Source organism: Colossoma macropomum, unplaced genomic scaffold (assembly GCF_904425465.1).
Source record: "Colossoma macropomum unplaced genomic scaffold, Colossoma_macropomum, whole genome shotgun sequence".
NCBI classification, from domain to species: Eukaryota; Metazoa; Chordata; class Actinopteri; order Characiformes; family Serrasalmidae; genus Colossoma; species Colossoma macropomum.
Window position 1 is genome coordinate 4,471,675 of NW_023494788.1, and position 16,918 is coordinate 4,488,592.

At 39.2% G+C, this 16,918-nt stretch overlaps 1 protein-coding gene across 5 annotated transcripts in view; it reads left to right on the forward strand.

Annotated features, from left to right (window-relative positions):
• The window catches only part of dnajc24 (DnaJ (Hsp40) homolog, subfamily C, member 24), a 47,179-nt gene that overhangs the window by 21,560 nt on the left and 8,701 nt on the right, over positions 1-16,918 (forward strand). For 3 of the 5 annotated variants that reach the window (XR_005007130.1, XM_036568105.1, XM_036568104.1), the window contains exons 4-5: positions 7,460-7,528; positions 9,372-9,519. Coding sequence is in view for 4 of the 5 variants with exons in the window: in XM_036568105.1 (XP_036423998.1) it covers positions 7,460-7,528; positions 9,372-9,505 (203 nt within the window). In the remaining variant the exon portion in view is untranslated. Of the gene's footprint in view, positions 1-7,459; positions 7,529-9,371; positions 9,820-10,313; positions 10,448-16,918 lie in introns of those variants that run through there. The other 2 variants (XM_036568106.1, XM_036568103.1) reach the window with 2 other exon arrangements.

The window sequence follows — 16,918 nt, forward strand, 5'->3', positions numbered from 1 at the left end:
GGAATGTCGAGAGGCATTTAGAGACTATACACAGAAACTATGACGATGCCACTGAAGTGCATTAAAAAAGTTTCAAAGTTTTTAAAAAGGATAAGGCCAGCCTTTGCTTTCTTTTTTTTTAAAAGGTCAATCACAACGACCTAACCACTGGAAAAAGTAGATTTTAAGACACAAATGTATGGGCACCCCTGCTAGCCCATATAGCATTTCACATCAAACCTCTCTGAATGACTTTGTTTACATCCTACTAATTTAAATATTCAGAAGGTATAGGTGAGCACCTGTTTTGGGCCAAAATTAATCTCTTTTTTTAATCATTAAATTTCTTCTGGACTGGTCCTTGCAGCATCCCTTGTTTGGTGGTGATACACAGTGCTGCATGATGTTATTAGTCACCAAGGCCTCATCTGACTGGTGGGCCTGTGGAAAGGTCAAGTGACTTTGATGTTAAAGCGGCATCAATATATGTTACATATTAGGCTTTTAAAGCTATATTAATAGACCATATAGGCATTTGGTTTACTTGCATTTACAGTTATGGCATAAATCTGCAGATTAAAGATTGAAAAATACAGGAAAGAGGTCCTGCAGCAGAAAATATAAGGGGAAGGGTGGGGGAGTTATGTGGAACATGGCACCATTAATGATGTGCATCATAACAGGCTCCTTCTATAGACTTGTATTCTTCCATAGTTGAGTCTGAAGAAGTGCTTCCTTAGAGCTTACATCAGCGGCCAGCCAACGAGAGAGTGTTTGTAAAGAGCAAGGGAGGGGGAGAGAGAGAGAGAGAGAGAAATGTAGGTCAGGTCTATCACACATGGACTATTCTTACATGAAGTGATAGGCTGTGTCTCTCCCCTTTTGCCTGAGGAAAGCGCTCCCCCCAGCCCTCCATTAGGACCTTCAATAAATGTACATCCCTGGCCTGGCGCACCATTAAGGGGGGAGCACTGGGCGGCCTTTAGTGAGGGGGCCCACTCCGCCTGCCCTCTCTCTGGTGAACACACCCCATGCGTCTGTGTGTGTATGTGTGCAGGAAGAGCCCAGCCGTGCCTCGGCCCTGTGTACTGCCCATTATGGGCCGAATTGACCTCTGTCGTAAGTGAGGGTGTTCAAAGCGTCTGTAAGCGAATAGCATGTGTGCCACCACAGAACATTCCCATCACATTCTGAGACCCCTGAGTTCAGTCCAGTTCAGTCTTTAATTGTCAGCTTGGGTCATTGTTTTGATTGTATTTGATTGTATTAAACACATTCTGACGTTATTGCAAGAAATAAGCAGCTGTTTGGAGAATAGTTTAGTATTAAAGGACCTGTATCATGGAAATTGTCTTAACTTTTCTTAAATCAACCTTTATTTGAACCTTTATAGGAGGGATTGAAGAGGGTAAATATACATTTGTGGTAGTAAATATGTAGTGAAGAAAACAAAAGATGACAAAGAACTTTTTATTAAATAAAGAGTTTAAAATAAAGATTTTGATGCAGTATGACACGAAAAAGCAACACATTTACACACATCCACCTATAGCAGTTCAGCCCACCAATAGGAAGTGTTTTAGCCTGGGCTGCTTTTTGAATGAGTGAATGCTCAATACAGGGTATCCAATCAGAGCAGATGCCATTTACAACGGTCTTAAAGGCACAGTGACAAACAACCTGAGACTGAAAAATTGTTGTGTAAATATGAACTGTTTTGGTACATAAACCCACTCAGACATACAGAAAAAAGAATAATATCCAAGAAAATATATGATATGGGCCCTTTAATAGAAGATTTCTCATCATGGGCCTTATTGACCTTCATTGTAAGTGAGTATATTCAAACACATTCTGATGCTCCTAACTTCAGTTGTATCTTTTGGATTATCTTTAAATTTTATGAAATATTACAAAACATTTGAACTCCATTGCAAGAAATAAGCAGCCTTATGAAGATTGGGTTAGTCTTAAAGGGCCCATATCATGGAGATTTTTCCGATATTTCTTTAAAGTTTGATATATCCTGTAGATATTGTAAAAGTTTCAAAACATATCATTCACTCCCCAGTCCACACAGTTTGTGTATGGAAAGTACATTGCAAAAACAGTTAATTGTTTTTGTCATGCTTTTTTTTACACATATCCTCCTCCACAGCAGTTTAGCCCTACCTATTCTCATTGAAGTTATAAGAAATGTTTAAGCTTGGGCTGCTTTTTGAATGAGTCATTGCTCAATACAGGACATATATTAGTCTTAAAGGTGCAGTAACAAAAACAACCTGTTTAATTATAAGGGATGAAAAGAAGCAGTAAAAGTGTCATATAAAGAAGTTTTTGGTTACAAAAAATCTGGATGTTAACAAGAAAAAAATAAACTACAAAAATGTGGGATCTGGGCCCTTTAAAAGAAGAAGTTCCATAATAATAATAATGATCATAATTTTTATTTACAGAGCACTTTTCATGCTGGTGGCAGCTCAAAGTGCTCCACAGACAGTTGATAAAGCTAAACAGTAATACAAGAAATTATAAGCATTAATTTAGAATCATATAAGAAAATGACACAGACCAAATAAAAAAAAACACAACGAAACATAGAGCTTTAATTAAATGCTTTCATTTAAAGTTAATGAGACACATTTTTAGATGCTTCTTAAAAGTGAGCACTGAGCTTTGTCTAATAAAAGGTGAATTGAGCTCCACAGTTCAGAAGCAGAATAACTGAAAGAGTCTCTCCATGTTTTCTGTATTTTACAGAAGGTGTTTGCAGAAGGTCAGTATCTGCAGATCTAAGGTCACGTGAAGGAACATAAACAGACAGACATTCTGTGATGTAAGCAGTGCTTTAAGGTCATTTTGAGCCTTAAAAACTAATAGCAGAACTTTAAAATCTATCCTGAACGGTGCAGGTAGCCAGTGCAGTTCTTTTAAAACGGGAGTGATCTGATCTCTCTGTTCTGTTTTTGTTAGGATCTGTGCTGCTGCATTTTGTACGAGTTGTAAGGGATGTACTGTTTTCTTAGGAAGTCCAGTAAGAAGATCATTACAGTGATCAACTCTGCTGTAACAAATGCATGAACAAGTTTCTCTGCGTCACTCTGAGATAGAAAAGGCTGAACTTTAGTGATATTTCTCAAATGACAGTAAGCTACTTTAGTGACTGTGTTTACATGTGGGATAAAACAGAGCTCAGAGTCTAAGATCTCACCCAGGTTTCCTACTTCAGGTTTGGTATATGAAGCTAAAGAACCAAGTTTCTCATAAAGCATTTTTCTCTGAGTTTTTGTACGAACGATCATTATTTCTGTTTTTTGTGATTTAATTGTTAAATCACTGTTTAATTTCCCACAGATGGCCCAGAATAAAAGCTCATAGCCCAGACGTTTGTTTATAGTGTTATGCTATAAGACTAACACTGACAACACCACACCACACGGCTGTCTTAACAGGTCTTCCATTAATGTAAGATGGATTGGAACACTATTACTGAGAGAGCTTCAGGTTCATCTACTCACAGTAGAAAAATCCACTTCATATTATTACTTTCAGTTTTTAAAAACTACAAAAACTGCAGCAGATTTTACAGACTGGAGTAAAATCATGGATCTCATCTGTAATAACTTCAAATACTGAACGTCCTCCAATGAAACTAATACGGCCTCAGTAGGGCTTTAGACTTCTATCTTGTCTTAGGTGTCATAATGGAGATTACAGGTAGCAAGCTACTCAGATTGAAGCTACTGTGGCTTATGTGGCTGTGTGATGAGGTCAGCTGTAATTAAGGCTGGAGATTGATTCGGCCTAGCTCAAAGGATGCCCTAATCCCGGCCTAAGTGAAGCACCGAGCCCTGCAGTCTTTTTCTCCAGAGCCAAACATGAGTAGTTATTGACTGGGCACTGTTTGATATTTACTGCAGCGGCTTGTGTTTCGGAGCCTAGTGGAAGTGGTTTAACCCTGATGCTGTTTGCACTGCTGAGGCATATTCAAATGTTTCAGCATGTTCATGCACCCCTACTCATTTATGAAAGTAAGATGCAGTCATGAATATTTAAATTTGCTGTTCTTTATGCAATATGAAGAAAGGGAACTTTGGTTGTGTTGAAAGTCATACTGAAAGACTTCATGGCTGCTGAAGAACTTTCCATGACTTCTTAGGCAGAGATTTTTACCCTGGTTTTTGGATGGATTGATGCACGTATATGGACTCTATGTATTTGTACATATGTTTTGGTCCTCTGTTTGTGTGTGAGCGCTGTGAGGCGTTTGTTGTGCGTTTGGTGCAAAGGTATGTTTAGCAGGCTCGACCAAGCCTCGGTTCTTTCCAGCTCTGTTCCATCTCAGTCCGTTGCCCACTCATGCTTGGTAATTACTCATCATTTTAGCTGTCAGCAGCATCTCATAGCCAAATAAACACTGTCTGGCTGTGACGGCAGCTGTGCTTTGGGCCCATCTCTTATGATAGCTTTCATCCAGAACCAGAACCCACTGACCCGTGTGGACCTGCAGTGAGACCATTGTAGGATCAAACCTCTTATTGGAGTTTAATGGTATCTCTTGGTTCCACATATAGTTGACTTTTACCACCTGTTATCTGTCAAAGCTCCTGCTCACATTTTAGCTTACAATCCAGCTTTATTACAGCAGCCCACAAGGTAGGAGGTCATGAATTTTTAAAGCCAATTTTTTTATTTCTTTCATTTTTCCAGATTTTTGTTAGCCATTGTTTTAAAGCAACAGGAACAAAGAAAATATTGTTGTTTATTTGCTCATTACTTGAAGTTCAGACTTTGGGGGTTAATTGAATGCCCGGATATAAAACACAAATGCTAGTGGGTAGCATAAGGCTACATTCACAAGGTCATTATGGTATCTTTCAAAAACGCATCTCTTGCCATTGTTTTCAATGAAAGTGATGTATTGACAGACAGTACACACCAACACATGACCATGTGTGAAACTACTCGGACAGAACGCATCAGCCAATTGTAGGGTGGAGCATCAGGCAGTCATGTTGATTTTGAATAAAATACAGGAGATACTCATCGCCACGTGCCAAAAGTTTACACAACTTTTTTTTGTTGTTTTAACCAGCATTAATTGGTTTTTTGCTCAGGAGTTTTTTGTTTGAATGGGTTTCCCACTTACATTAGTCTCCACCTACAAACTCACCCACAGCAAACTAGAAATGCATTTTTTGTTGTTTTTTTTCATCTTGTGAATGAGGTGTTGGAACAAAACTTTATCACCAGTTTTGTTTTTGTGTTTTCCTTTTTTTGAGGTAATTTGCAAGTACCAGCTGCCCTTTATAGTAAGTGTGTTTAAATGCACTCAATAATCTGATCATAATCCGATTTCTGCGGTTATGTGATTGTTCAAATGGTCATGTAAACAGCACACTGCAATTTCTTGGATCAGAGTAAGGTCTAGAAATCCGATTAAGAAATCTGATAAAGAAAGCTGGATTTTAGCTCAGTAATCAGATTTCTCAGTGCATGTAAACTCTTACTCTGATTTCTTTCAGATTTCTCAGTCTGAGCATGTGCGAAAACAGACGGCGGTACCGGAAATAAACAAGCAGTGTTGCCACCAGACGCAGCAAAACTTTTGGAGCGCACTGAAACCAAATACATGCTTGACTAAATGAAGAATTAAATTTTTCCTCATCTTCTAGATGATGTATGTTTATATTTTCAGGTAAAGTGGCACGATGTTTTAAAAAAAGCTGCAGCATGAAGTTTAAGTTTTACATTATGTTTACGTCACGTCTTCTTCTGTGAGTTTTCTGACTGGTTGCAAAGCAGATTACTCAAGTGCATATAAACGCATTGATTGGATTACTGACAAAATATGATTTTCTGCCTTTATGGGATTATTAAATGAATGTAAACTCACTCATCGTGTTACAATTTGATGTTGAACGGATCAACAGAAATAATTCCAATTACTTGGAGTAAAATCTTGTTCCATTAACTTACATTGGAAGCTAAGGATATTTTTCCTTCTCTTGAAAAGTTGCCATCTTGGTGATACGAGGTTTTCCGTCAACTGCGATGATATGAGTACTCAGCTGGCTTGCGTTATGTCGTAGATTTGCCAGAATAAAATAACTGATAACACTGATTCCCGGTCACGTGCTAATATTATTATCGGCAGATTCCAGTCTTTGCCTATTCCAACGAGGCACCCTTCATACAAGGATTAGAGACTCGGCAAGATGCTGTGGGGTCGCAATGCTGGACAGTGGTAATGGTATTTGGGGCTCGTGTTTTAGTAGTAACTTATCACGATCAGCTTCTGTAGCCTACATTAATCATTATGTTCCTCATACGTTCCTGGTGATAAATATGCATAGTGGCTTGACGGGTTAATGAGAACGTTTCACTAATTCGAACGCCGTCTCGGTATGTGCGAAGCACGTTTCCGATGAGTCTTTTGTTTAACATATCGACACGTTTTTCTTCATCTCCACCTCGACCACTTTTTTTACAGCATGGGAATTAGTGGTGCAAATTTCTTTGCCAGACTTTAGAAATGATATGCAGCCAAAACTGTAATGGCACGCGCTCAGGGCAGTCTCTGGGCTAATTAAAGGCAAACATGTTGAAAAGTGGCACGGGGACGTGCTAATTACCGTTCTCTCGCAACGGCTGCAGTTTTTTTTTCCATTTTGTTTTTTTTTTTCCCCTTTCTCAGGATGTGTTACATCTTGGTCTTTCATTCTTCTTTCCTCCTCATTTTGTTCCCTTGACAATTAATTGTCATATTTCATATTTTCGTATTCAAGAAACTGTCATTCACACTCTTAATATATATTCAAATTTAGTGACGGCACTTTCTGGAGCAGCCTTTTGGGAGTGAGCTCTTTCTGTTTTTCTCAGGGTTGTAAGAATCCTGCTCTTTTTTTCTGTAGCTCCTTTTTTTCCATGCATGATGCTCTTTGTTTGGGTGCATTCACAGGCAGGGCCTTTTAAGACCATGCCATGTTTCACCTGAAACGACTTTACAGTTTTCTGTCTGTTAAGTGGCCTGGCGCTTCCTGTCCTGGCCTTGATGATCATGTGGTTAATATTTAAGCAGGCGAACGTTTGCTCCTCACACTTTCAGAGGTGCTGGGGGTCCGACAGCACTGCTCTCGGCCCAGGGTGTCCTCCACTAAGATGTTAAAGTGAGGGAGTCTGCACGCTCAGAAGAACAATGTACATTTACAAGGTTATTAAGATGTGGATCAGATTATTCACACATGTCTCACTGTCGTTACTACTAGAGCCTGACAAATAAAATTTTGTCACCAATACCGGGTAGTTTTAAATTTTAATTTTAATTTGAAATTGTAATAACTGACAATATCGACATGTGTAACTTAGAATGAAATGACCGTTTTGCCTTTTTATTTTATTTATTTATGTTTTATTTTATTTTTCCTGTTGAAAGTCTCATAATCCTGACTCTTCCTTCTCTGTCTGTGTGTGTGTGCAGCACATGAACTGAAGCAGAGATGGCCAGTTGATGCCTGTGTTACAGTGGAGGACATGAACTGGGACAGTGGTGAGTAAAGCTCACAGGTCCAACTGAATCTAAAGATACCAGACTTAACCTTGATCCAACCGTAACTAGTACAATCAATGACCAAATCAGCACTTTTACACACCTCTTATAAACCAGCCTACCTGAACAGCTGTGCCAGTCTCTGGAATGTTACTGGTTCAGATCCAACTGTTGTGGGTGTGAGTGGTCACTGTCCTGGCCTACTGCCGTTAAGCAAAGCTCTTTAACCCACTGCAAACCCCCTTTCTCTTATTTGTCTCTCAGAAATAAAGCTGCTGTAATATGTAAAAAAAAAAGTTGACTTTATTAACTATAAAAAATATCAATATATATTTTTATAGTTGATGTTTTAGCTTAAAAAAACAGCAACTGTAACATTGTATTAATGGACTATAACATTTGATATGTGCATTAAGTTGTAATCCACTTACAACACAAGGCTTTATAAGAAGAAATTGTTTGTGGCACAGACCACATCAAAGCTGCACTATGCAAGATTTTGGGATTTGGAGACCTCTTTGGTGAAAATGTGTAATTGCCTCTGACATGTGAAAAAACATTTTGTAGTGTAGTTTGTGCTTTGGACCCCTTCCCTGAGCGGATGAATCTGATGATTGCGAGCGCATTGAAAGAGAATTCAAAGAGAACTCAGTCAAAACTTGGTAAAGGATGTGTCTTCAGAGAATGTGAGTAAATGGTCTTCTATCATCATCATGTCTTCATCAGTATAATGTTGATTTTGCATCTAAGACATAAACATTCCGTCAGTCCTTCTTTTTGAGGCTGTGTGTGTGACATTAATATGTAGAGATATAAGACGTGGTTTAATAAACGCCCGCAAAGTCTGACATGATGCCTTTCATTTTTCAAGCCTTACAGGGTGATTCACAACAGCACACAGACACGTTTTTTTTTCCTGACTCAGTTATGCTGTTTCTTTCAATTTTAACAATAAAAAAAATCTTGCATAGTGCAGCTTTAAGTGATTGCAACAGCAAAAGGAGGTAAACCCAAAACACTAAGATGCACACAACTCACAGTTTGGGGCAATATGTGATATACAAAACAGTGATAATGTGTCACGGCAGCACAACAACAAAAATGCACAAATGATACAAAAGCACCAGCGTTTCAACAGTTTCTGCCCCTGCTGATATTGGGAAAGTGCTTTCAACTAACTAGCTTAAGTGGCTAAGTCAGCCCAGCAAAAGTAATGTTAGCCTACATGTTGGAAACAGAACATCTCAGGGCAAACATTTATTAAAATAAAGTCACATTTGTTCATGCAAGCTATAAACGTAGAGAAGTTTCATTCATAAACTTCTAGCCAATGATAGATCAGATGTCAATCAAGTCTTTTAAGACATGCTGCGCTCAGAATCATAAATAGTGACAATAGAAAACAGATAAATGATTATACATTTGCTAGAACTGAGAAAAAAGAAAAGGTGAAAAGTTGAAAAATAGAGCAATTTGTTGCAGTTATACTTTTGATTATGCAGCAAATGTAACTAAAAAATAAATGTAACATTAATGTAAACCAAAGGAGTTTAATATTTGAGATGATGAATTTTTAGAGTTGGGTTTCTTGTGCCATTATTTTAATTTATTTTTCACTAAAACAGGAACATAACTGTTGGATTAGTCTATTAATTGACAACAAATTGATAGAGTAACCACTTATAGAAGTAATTGGTAGTTGCAGCCCTAGAAAAAACTAATTTCCAGTGAGGCACAACAACAGACAATACAAAGATCTCCACAGATCTGGACTGCATGAAGATGACTTTTGGTACACAACAATAGCTGCTGTGCTCCAATCAATATTTCACCTCCTTTTCAGAGAATGAATGTTACTCCTACAGCTGTCGCTGTGGTGGGGAGTTTCACCTAGAAAAGGAGGAAGCCGAGGACGAAGACTCTGTGGTGTGCTGTGACACGTGTTCGCTCAGTATTGAAGTGAGGAGGTCTACGTGACGCCCTGTGTTTATGTGAGCATTTGTAAAGTTGCCTTACTATGTGATTTCTTGTATTCGTTCATGGGAAAGAAAATAAAAACATGGTATAATTAGGTCATAATTTTACAGACGTGTTTTTGATCTCATCAGAGTGATCTTTTTAATATGTTAAGTGGAAAATCTGGTTAACGGAGACCTTTAAAGAACTTTAAAGCTTCTGGTTGTGCTCTTATGCAAAAAAAAAGCTTTCATATTTATTGTTTTAATGTACAGTAGTGAAATTTGAACTTGTTTAATATACAATATATTATTAAAAAAAAAATGTATTTGTTTCCATTTTTTTCAACTGATTTTCATGAACTCTGTCCTTTCCCTCTGCTGGAAATATAATGGTAGATTTTCACATTGCTGTTGAAATGCTATGTTTTGGTTGTTGACCAAAATATAACGCATTAATTCTCATATAGGCCTGCTTTACAATAAGTACGTCATCAAATACCTCTTTAAGGAAGTGGGTCGTGTCTTTCTCTTTCCTAAAAGCCCTTAGGTCATTCCCTCTGAGCTACTTGTGCTCTTTTTCACAGACCAGACCAGACGCTAACCAGAGCAACGTGGCATTTTTCCCCAGCACCCCCCACACGCACCCCCCCGGCTTTGTAGGGACAGTATGGCTCAGTAACCTCCTAGCTCTTGTTAACTTTGTTTGCATGTAAATAAATGCGTTTTTCCCCTTCTTCACAATGAAGTCACAAACTGCCTCCACACTCCGCTAACAGAGACCAATCTTTTTTTCCCCTCTTATTGTCCCTCTTTTTCCCAATAATCAGGGGATCTGCGGGGTTACATCATTGGAAGAAGGTCACGGGTTGATTAAGACTTCAAACGGAGTCATTAGGCTGTTTGCTAAAATCCGTCCTCTCACAGAAGAAGCAGCTTGAGTGGAGCAAAAACCACGCTTTTCATCGGCGTCCCCTCCTCGCAGCCCGGGCCGAAGCTGGACCTGCCAGTGGGCCTGCAGCGAACCGAATCTTAATCCATACTGACATCAATTAGGGATAATCTCATCACTTTTAGAGAGTGGGCTTGTCAAAGCTCTAATTACGTCTGCTGTCCCCCCCTATATGTGCAGACAGGATCAACAACACATTGTAGTCCAGTGATGGGCATCATCGTGCTATTTTTGTGAGGGCCTAACTTTTCACCTGGTCTGCACTTTGGATTTCACACTGGATGGTGGACATGTCCTCCAGTTGTTTTGGGGAAGCGTTGTTGGCAACTAAATTGTAGAATATAATCATTTTAATAATTAAATTTTAAGCATTTTTTTTGCTCAGTAAGAGTCAGTTCACTTTTGTTCCTAGAGTTCAGTTTTAAGCCCTGTTTAGGTTGGATGAGATTATAAGGGGGACGTGTGCAGAAACATTTTTACACATCTCATCAATGCTAAAAGAACCGCAAGATAAACAAGTTTCTAATGGGCTGTATTTTCTTAGAACCCGTATATTTTCGTCCCACGCGGTCATATGATGACGCTCCATTTGCATCATGCACACTTAAAAAAGATGCTTCTTCAAGGGTTTAGTAAAGTAGATGGTTCTGTATGGAACCATGAACATTCAAAGAACCCTTTGCATAATTACTGGGTTCTTTGCATTGTGAAAGCGTTCTTCAGATTGATGAAGAATGTGCTGTAGATGGTTCTGTATAGAACCTTTTTGAAAGTGGCTCAATATTGCACCAAAAACCTTTTTCAAGAACTGTATATAACACATTCTCCATCAATCTGAAGAGCCCTTTAGCTATGCAAAGAACCCTTTAATCATGCAAAGAGTTCTTTGAATGTTCATGGTGCCATTATATAGAATTATATATATCATATAGAACCATTTTCTTTACTAAAGAACCCTTGAAGAACCATCTTTTTTAAGAGTGTGGTGTGCAAACTGTCAAAGAACAGGCACTGGACAAGAAAGAGAATATAAATAAATCTATGGATATTTCTTGAGATGTTAATGTAAGTATGTGCACTATGAGACCAATTATATCTGCCCAGAAAATCATGGAGGTGTGTATCCAGGCAGGACTAAAATTATCAGACCACCGCTGAGTTTGGTGAAAACCAATAGGTAATTTGGTCAGGAATTTTCTTTGGGGATTGAGGAGGGAGACAGTCACTGACATGGACAATCTGGACAGAAATAAAATCTGTACAGGACACCATGTACATTGAATCCTGTTGAAATTGGGCTTGGTTTGCTTTTGTTTTAGCACCCAGAACCCAAATCTGGCATCACCTTAGACCCAAGGCCAGAGCCCAACGGGTAATGCAGTGGAAGAATGTTTGCGATTTCTAATAAGCAATATTAAATATCCAGGAAGACCTTTAGAAATGTCCTGTGTCCAGTATTATTAATAGTTTTCTTGAACCAACCATTGGCTTGTTGCAGTATAGAAATTGCTATTTGAGTGGTAAAGAGGCATGAGACAAAGCGTCCTAATCTCAATTAAAAGTCCTATTTTTTTCACTCCTGCTCAGGTTGACTACTAATTTGGGATGCGACTGCTTCCTCAGAGCACTGCCTTTACAAAAGCCATTTGGATGTACTACCACTGGTACTAAAATAGTACTCAAAGAACAGTTTCACTGGCTATTACTGCAGAGCTAGCTACTGACTCAGTCTACAGAAATTGTGCTTGACACTGTTGGAACCCTGTGTTGACCACAAGCTCTGTCCTTTCTGCCTCAACACAGATCATTAGGGTAGGCTCTGTCTGATGATGCGTTTATCTTAGAATGAAGGCGATGCATCAGAAGCAGGAGCGCCTTGCTACCTTAGACCTATGCTCGTATATTCTTTCTGACAGACCATGGTCCAAAAAGTGCTTAGCACCCAGCACTGCGCAAAAGCCCCATTTCCACCAAAGTTAAGCGACTTTCTATTCCGGTCTGACCTGTCGCTGGTCTCTAGGGTATTCACCAGCTGTTTGCAGACTGCATTGTGTCCACTAAGAGCCAAAAGCATGAAATACTCTCCCATACATATGGCTCATATGTGCCCCCACAGGGACTTAAGCCCTGACATACCGACTTTCCTGAAGCATGAGTTAAGTTTGGAGTTATTGAGTTATGTACTGCACACCTGGCATTGAGACACTTCTACTATACTATACTGTACAATAATGTCAGATTTCTCTGTTAAAGCTGTCCAGCTCTTGGGCCAAGATGCACTGGTGCAAAGCTGAAAACCAGCAGAATATGCTAAATAGAATAATCCTAGCTTTGCTAGTGGCACTATGAGGGACTATAAGAACATGGTTGATACTGATGCTGTACTAGTGATCAATGCTTTTCTTAAGGGATCTGAGATTCACCCTTGGTGTAAATGTTTTCGTATGGTATGCTGACACAAGTAGGCCTCAAATTAAGTTCACTCAAGATCCCTTCATACTGGCGATTACCTTGTGGTCCTGCTTGCTCTAGAGTCTCTGGAGACTCTATGGTCACACTATAGCCCAACCTGATATTTATTTCTAAGGTCTTTTCCCCATAAGTGCATACATCGGTGCTGTGACTAGGCTTTCTTCCTTGACAAGCAAGTTTTTAATGCACTTTGTGTGCTTGACCACTGATGTGCGTCAAACAGACAAAGTACTGTTTGCCTCAGTGACAGGAATGAAGGTACTCCTCTGTCAGAATGAAGACTTTCATGAGCCCTCCCACAATGCAGTAAGGTTAGCGGTGCTACCTTAGCTTAATTTCATGCCAGTCTATTGCCAGTCCCTCAGTATCTGTGCAAAGGTTTCTGGAGGATGTCTTTCATGTGAGCAGGAGATTACTTTGAATGGCTGCATCACTAATCATGTCACTGTGCAACATAATTGGTGACTTAACCTGTGCCGGCCCATAAGGAGTATCACCTGTGCTCATGTGATAGTAGGAGTGAGGTAGCGGTGTTTGAGTCGTTCAAACATGATATATAAATATGTAAAGTATTTCATTTTAAAGCTTATCAACAATATCAGATCAGTATCAGTTTTAGCCGATACTGGAGGGTTTAAAAGTTGCTTCATGTGAGTCCAAGTCGGGTCTCAAGTCACTAGGGTTCAAGTGAGAGTTTCTGGGGCGCAATACCAAGTCGATTCTTGAGTCTCTGGGTTGTGAGTGCTGGTCGAGTCTCAAGTGTCTGGGGTGCAAGTGCAGGTCTCGTTATTAGCTGCAGGCTAACACCCCAACTAAAAACGTTCTGGTTTGACAAAGCTTCAAATAACGGGCCTTTCAGGAAAACCTTCACTCTGATGTCAGAACTGAAGTGCTACATGCGGTAAATGTAGTGTTTAAAGGAAAAAGCAAAACAATTTGAAACAGTTGGCTGGCAATTACTTTGTATAGCATCTGTGCTAGCTAGCCAGCGTAGTAGCCAATCCACCCAGCTATTTGGCTGGCATGTACTTTGTATAGCAAGTATGCTAGCTAGCCAGCATTATAAGTTTTAAAGAAATGTGATGTGTAACTTACAAAAACTTCAGATAGATTAGCTGACAACTTGGCACTAGAGCACTAGCTAGCATACCTATCTAACCAAACTACATGCTAGCCAACTGTTTTAAGTTGTTTTGCTCCTTCCTTTGAACACCACATTTACTGCATGTAAGCACTTTAGCTCTGTATGTCAGATTGAAGGTTTCTCTATGATGAGAGGCTCATTTTATGAAGGTATATTGAACCTGATGGTGCTATGAGCTGCGGGAAAACAACACTGCAGCAATGACTGTGCATGGCAGTAGGAAAACTGATGGACAAAGTCAAGCATGTCAGGTTGGAAACTAAAGGTTTTATGAACTAACCACAGTTTCAAGTCAGTGCATCATGCAGAGTCCCACTACTGTCATCATTATTGGAAATGAAAGGTGGTGTACCTCTACAGTGAAATAATAAAAATGCTAACATTGCTAGAAATGAGTGAAATTCAGCTGCCTACATTTAGCATTATATCATCATCTGTGCCAGCTTTCGTTCAGCCACAAAGCCATGTCTTTGTGTGAAATTGATAGTAAAAAGTTTAGCGCATCAGCAGGTGAACGTAGCCCGGTATGACCTCAGATACTTAATGTATTTTCTCACATTATTGGAGATGTGGAAGTCCTGTTGTGCCGTGGTATGTGCGTGAGAATGGCAGCGGTAACCTTAAACCCCCGTCAAGTGAGAACCGGCGGGTTTCACTGATCTCCCACTCACTTCACAGGTATCCCTGAAAAGCGTTTTCCTCAAAGAAGGCCTGACGCTCGGAGGTGGAGGGGCAGAAAGCCACTCTTTTTCCTTTAATTAACTTTCTTCGCTTTCTCTCTCCTCCTGTTCTCTCCTTGAACTCAGCCATAATCTCAGGCAGACAAAAGAGGACCCTCCCTTCCCCCACTTCGAGTTCATATCCCAGCTCAAATCTTTAAAATGGCTTCCCAGTTTTGGCCGAGACCGCAAATGCAATTGTGTCCCTGGGCTCATGGGTGTTAGCCACACAAAAGTTGGCATTCACAGGCACCAGCAGGTGTTACCTCCTGATTGGCTAATCATCTACTAGAAAGAGGAGAGCTCAAACTGTTGCGTCTTCTCATCTTATGTCCAATATTTACAAGCATGCTTGCTTTTTTCTTTTAACCTTTCTTTCAGAAACACTAATGATAGCTTGATGAATATGTGGATTTATACATAGATTTGCTTATCAGGCAAGATGAAATCCTCACCTTCGCTACAGATGTCAAGCCCTTTGTCTACTAACCTATTCAAACCAAATTAGTCTTTAAGATCTAAGAGGAAATAAGAAATTTGGATGTGCATTTGGGGTCTTTCCTCTTTGTATCAATGCCTCAAAAGCCATAGCTAACAAAAAGACTGCATGTCCTCTCTTTACCCAAGCATTAATGTTTACCATTAAGATCAGGAAGACATTTCAATCCAAGCTTCTCCACTGAATCCTGAGAGCAAACAGAGTCAGATGGCTGCTTGATTGCTGCATTCAGGGGCTGTAGTGTTGTGGAAATGGCTAATAGCTTTTTTAGCTATGTGCTAATGCTAATATGCAGTATCAGTTAAAACAGTTAAACATCAAATTATTGGGTTGCTGTGTGAATTATGAATGTAACATAAGTATCTGAAAATATTTACTGACCAGTTTGGCAAAAAAAATGGCTATTATTAGTACTGTTAGCAGTGTTCTGATTAGCTATACTAGCTATACTAGAGTTCACTGGGTTCCCCCGGCTAAGAGGGAGGATGGTGAAGTTCACATATAGAAATGTGCCACTATATCTTTGAAATAAGTGAAAAAGTAGAACGGTATTCCAATTTGTTGGAGTTGTAAGATTACATGCGTTATGTTCTTTAGTAAAGGGGAATTCCACCGATTTCTCAAAATTGCTGCATAATTCAGTTATTGAGATGTAAATAGTCATTCAGAGTGATGTGAAATGTTTCACTGTAGGGAAACGAACTGACTCAGATTTATTTACAGTGGTGGTAGGAACCAGGGGTCATGATGTGTACGATACAAATAGCTACCTATTTTTATAGTTTTTATATGCAATGTTGATAATGGTAAAATAGTTATATTTGTAAATCCAAAAAAGTCTCTGGGGACTATTTTGCCTTACCACAACTTGCATGTACCCCTCCACCACAAATGGATTTTTATTTATTAATCTTCTGTGAGGGACCTTCTAGTCCGGTTCCTATCACTACCACTGCGAACAGTACTGACTCTGTTTCTCTAGAATGGAGAATTTCACATGAATGACTTTGTGTACTTTTTAAAGAGTTAAAATTTTGTGAAAACTGCAGAATTATTCTTGCCACAAGGTTGAAAAATAGCAAAACTGCTGGAGAATAGCAGTATTTTAAAGGGCCCGTTCCTAAATTTTTCTTGTATTTCATTCTATTTGTTTCCTTGAGGTCCAATTCTAACATTTGTGTGGTGTTATGTACCAAAAATGGTCACTCTTACTTTTTGCATGACCCTTTTCTGACGTCTTTTTATCCCTTAGACTGTTTTTGTTACCTTTAACACAGTTATATGTAAATGATCTTCTGTTCTGATTGGCTGCCCTGTATTGTGCCTCATTCAGAAAGCTGTCTGGACTAAAACACTCCTTATAACTTTAGCGTGAATGGGCGGAGCTAAACTGTTGTAGGAATGATCGAAGCAAATCTGCTCACAAAAACAATGAATTCAGCACTTAGTATCCATATCTGGACTGTATGGACTGTGGAGATAATGGTATGTTTTGAAACTTTAACAACGTTTAGATGCTACATCAAACTCTTATTTTGAAAAAGCGAGGAAAGCTTGGTTTTCCAAAGCCTTGTCAAAGCTTACAGTGTGAACTTCACACAAAAAAACATTGGATTTTTTTTTGTAGTAACAGTAGCAGCTTGGTTCAC